This window comes from Chelonoidis abingdonii, chromosome 11 (genome assembly GCF_003597395.2).
Source record: "Chelonoidis abingdonii isolate Lonesome George chromosome 11, CheloAbing_2.0, whole genome shotgun sequence".
NCBI lineage: Eukaryota > Metazoa > Chordata > Testudines > Testudinidae > Chelonoidis > Chelonoidis abingdonii.
The window spans coordinates 18,108,077-18,112,124 of NC_133779.1; the positions used below are offsets into that span (position 1 = coordinate 18,108,077).

The following is a 4,048-nucleotide window of genomic DNA, read 5'->3' on the forward strand; positions in this document are numbered from 1 at the left end:
CGTTGTCCGTCCTTACGCAGCACTACCCACGGTGAGGCAAACACTCCCCGGTTCTGTGACAGCAGGTCGCGCGTGATAATCAAAAGAAATACGTGGGAGCGTAGCGGCCACAGGTGAGTCCTGCTGGGGGGTCTGGGGCAGCACAGGGAAGGGAGGGGGTAGAGGGGGCATTGGGGGAAGGGCTGAGGAGGAGGGGGCAGGGAGGCAGAAAGGCCTGGGGGGGCAGAGTGACAGCTGGGGTTGCTCCACACTCCCAGGGTGGGGAATAGCGCCGTCCCCCCGCCACTGAGAGTTCTCCCCCCCATTCCCCAGCGCTGCTGGGTTCGCTGCTACGGGCCGCCCACTAACGCTACAACACACGCCGGCCGTTTGGGGGCACCCGCTGCATGTGGCTGGCGTGCGCGCCACCACCAAGCACCTACCCCGGGGCCGGCTGGACAAACCTGGGAGGGGGGTGCTGGGGGAGGGGTAGAAAAGGAATCCGCCCCATAGACAGGGGGTGGTTCTGGACAGCTGACGGCATCCATGGTCTCCCCTAGGCAGAGAACGGGGTGGGGAGAACAGAGTGTAATGACTCAGGGAAAGTACAGACGCCAGAGGGCGAGGGGCCCCGGGGGAGGTACCACACCAGAGGGAAATACCATATTGGAGAGGCCTCAGGGGAGGTCCACGCCGGAGGGGCCCCGGGGGAGGTACCACACCAGAGGGAAATACCATATTGGAGAGGCCTCAGGGGAGGTACCACGCCGGAGGGGCCCCGGAGGGAGGGTACTATGCCAGAGGGAAGATACCATATTGGAGAGGCCTCAGGGGAGGTACCACACCGGAGGGGCCCCCAGGCAAGTACCCCACATGCAGGGTGCTGCCCTCACTCCCTGCTGTCCCCAGGCAGCGGGGGGCATCACGGTGGGGCTGGGGGTGACGGAGACGCTGGTGAAGGAGTGCCAGGAGGAGGCCTGCATCCCCCCCAGCCTGGCAGCCCAGGCACAGCCGGTGGGCACCATCAGGTAAATCAGGGCGGGGCGGGGGGTCATCCCTTCTCATCCCCCCACTCCCTGCTCTGACCCACCCCAGCCCCTGAATCTGCCAGGTCAGCGTCACCATGTGGCCAAAGGGGGAACTGCATCTGCAAGGTGCTGAGCCCAGCACCATGGGGTCAGGGGGGGAACCAGGCATGGTTCAAGGGGGCACCCGCCCCCACTGACCCCCTCTCCCCCACTCCCAGCTACACTTATGAGGACCAGCGGGGCATCTTCCCCGAGTGCCAGTTTGTTTTTGACCTGGAGCTGCCCGAGGAGTTCGAGCCCCGCGTGGGTGACGGGGAGATGCAGGAGTTTTACCTGCTGGACCTGGATGAGGTGAGCGGGGGGCAGGGGACTGGGCAGGTGGTGCTGTTCCTTGGCAGGCAGGGCCAGGTGCTGGGGGGCAGTGCAGGGCAGGGAGCTGGCAGAAGGCAATCTCTGCTGGCAGTTGGGGCTGGGCACTAGGGGGCACGGTGCTCTCCCCTGGCAGGCTAGGCACTGGGGGGCAGGGGCATCCCTCTAGGCAGTCAGTGTGGCTCCCCACTCCACCCGAGGGAGGTTGCATTGCTTATCGCCCACGGTGAAAGCATGTGACCGTACATTAGGGAGCTCCAGGCACTGTTATGCATGGCTGTTCCCCAGCTGCTCCCCTCCAGAGGTGGCTGCCTCACTATGGAAGGCCTCTCTCCTGCAGGTGAAGGATGCCATCATATCAGGTGACTTCAAACCCAACTGTGCGCTGGTCGCCCTGGATTTCCTCATCCGACACGGACACATCCAGCCGGATCACGGTGAGGGGACCGGCCCGGGCTTGGCCAGCAGGGGCTGCTGCTCAGGAGTGATGAGAGCTGGGGGGAGCCTAGGGGGCTGTGGGTTGGGAGTGGGGCTACACCCAGGGTGAGGTGGAGCCTAGGGGGTTGGAGGTCGGGAGTAGGGCTTCACACCAGCCCCTCAGCCCCTGTTCTCCTCCCCCCAGAGCCCCACTACACTGAGCTGGTCGAGGGGCTACACCAGAGCCAGTAAGAAGTTGCCGCTCGTCTCCACTTCTGCCACCTCTGCCCAGCGACCACTGCTTCTGTGACAACGGTGCCGGGACACAGGGCCCAACCCCTCTGCACCTGCCTGAATAAATCCTGCCAACCCTCAGCTGCTGTGTGTGCCTGGCTCTGGGGGGTGCAACTCAGACACTGCAGGGCCCCTCCCCTCCAGCAGGGGGTGCAGGGAGACACGGTACAGGGCCCGTCCCCTCCAGCGGGGGGCGCAGGGACACACACACAGTGCAGGGACCTTCCCCTCCAGCGGGGGGGCCCAGGGACACACACAGATTGCAGGGCCTGTGCTCTCTCCCCTTCCCAGTGGGAGGGGGTGGGGGGCAGTGTGCAGGGACACACACACACAGTGCACGCCTGTCCGCCTCCAGCAGGGGGTGCAGGAGATCACGGTAACGGGCCCGTTCCCCTCCACGTCGGGGGCAGGGGGACACCACACAAGTACTGGGACTTTCCCCTCCATTAGCGGGGGGCGCAGGGACATCACACTACAGTGTCTCCTGTCCCTTCTCAGCAGGGGGTGCAGTTTGACACACTCTGACAATCCAGATTGCTAGGGCCCCTCCCCTCCAGCAGGGTCAGGGCACTAGGGAGACACACTAGAGTGCATGGCGCCCCATCCCCTCCACAGGGGTGCAGGGCACAGGAGAGTACACAGATTTGCAGGGTCACCCCGCTCCAGCAGGGGGCCAGGGGGACATCACAGGTGAGGGCCCTCCCCTTCCAGCAGGGGCAACAGGAGACACCACAGAGCGCAGGGCCCCTCCCCTCCAGCAGGGGGTACAGGGACTGGCGGGCACGCTCCGTCCGCGGGCGAGGGAGCCACGCGCGGCCCGTCCTCCAGCGGGGGGCGCAGAGAAGCACAGCCGCAGAGGCCCGTCCTCTCAGCTGGGGGGCGCAGAGAGAGACCAGCGCGAGTGCCCTCCCCTCACAGCGGGGGCGCAGAGAGGAGACGCAGCGCAGGGCCCTCCCCTCCAGCGGGGGCGCAGAGAGAGAGACAACCGCGCAGGCCGCCTGCCCCTCCCATAGCGGTGGGCGCAGAGAGTATGTAGCAAGAGGGCGCTCCCTATGGGCTGAGAGAGGCAGGCAGGCGCCCTGCAACCGCCAGCGGGGGCCAGAGAGAGACAGCGCAGGGCCCCTCCCCTCCAGCGGGGGGCGCAGAGAGAGGGACAACGAGGCCCCTCCCCTCCAATGGGCGCGCAGAGAAGACGACAGCGGGCGCGCCTCTCCCGCCAAGCGGAGGGCGCAGAGACGAACAGGCGCAGGGCCTCCTCCCCTCCAGCGGGGGGCGCTAAGAGAGATTGTCATTTTTCTCCTTTTAATTAAAAAAAAAGTTCATGGCCCCCCCCACAGGGGAGTCTCTGGGGTGGGGCCTCACTCAGCCTCGTTGAAGCGGGTCAGCATGGTCTTGTGCAGCGTCTCGCGATACGACTCAGCTGCCGAGACCACCGTAGGAGCTGCCGGACACCCAGGCGGGAGCCGCGCACTCGGTCTGCCGCTGGGGAGGGGAACCTGGTGAGAATCAGGGCCGCTGCCCTCGGAACACCCCAGGGGCCCGGGGCTCCCGGCTCGCTCCTGCCCTGTGTACCGGTTCAATGGGGGGTGACGATGCCTTGCTTTTGCGGCCCAGCCCGCTGCCCTCCTTCCAGCCCATGGCCGGCAGCGAAGGCAGCTACCCATGTTTATCGCTCCCAGCCGTCCGCGTCGGCTGCCTCAAAGTCTCTGCGGGGAGCAGGTCAAAGCGTGGGGCAATGGCCATCGAGGCGGGACGCGGAGCCACAACGCCCCCGCCACTGGGGCAAGGTTCTAGAGGGAGGGCAAGAACAGCCACAGCCCACAATGCGCCCCTCGCCCACTGGCGATGCAAGCCGCCTCTGGGGCAGGAGCACCAGGAACAGCCAAGCACAACGCCCCTCGCCCACTAGGCTGCTGATGCAGCCGCCTCTGGGCGGGCACGCCAGGAACAGCACACACAAC

At 66.3% G+C, this 4,048-nt stretch overlaps 2 protein-coding genes across 2 annotated transcripts in view; one reads left to right on the forward strand and one right to left on the reverse strand.

The window, feature by feature from the left end:
• Positions 1–802: 802 nt before the first annotated feature.
• Positions 803–2,104, forward strand: LOC116817287 (uncharacterized). Its single transcript, XM_075070790.1, has 4 exons — positions 803–1,007; positions 1,226–1,358; positions 1,717–1,813; positions 1,999–2,104. Exons 1-4 carry the CDS (start codon positions 853–855, stop codon positions 2,043–2,045), a joined length of 432 nt encoding a protein of 143 aa, XP_074926891.1. The 5' UTR covers positions 803–852; the 3' UTR covers positions 2,046–2,104.
• A 1,266-nt stretch (positions 2,105–3,370) lies between these two features.
• The window catches only part of LOC116818925 (RNA-binding protein 10-like), a 34,108-nt gene continuing 33,430 nt past the window's right edge, over positions 3,371–4,048 (reverse strand). The window contains exons 23-24 of the mRNA XM_075071285.1: positions 3,748–3,877; positions 3,371–3,569 (exon numbers count right to left, since the gene is read on the reverse strand). Of these exons, the coding sequence (XP_074927386.1) occupies positions 3,446–3,569; positions 3,748–3,877 (254 nt within the window). The 3' untranslated portion in view covers positions 3,371–3,445. The remainder of the gene's footprint in view (positions 3,570–3,747; positions 3,878–4,048) is intronic.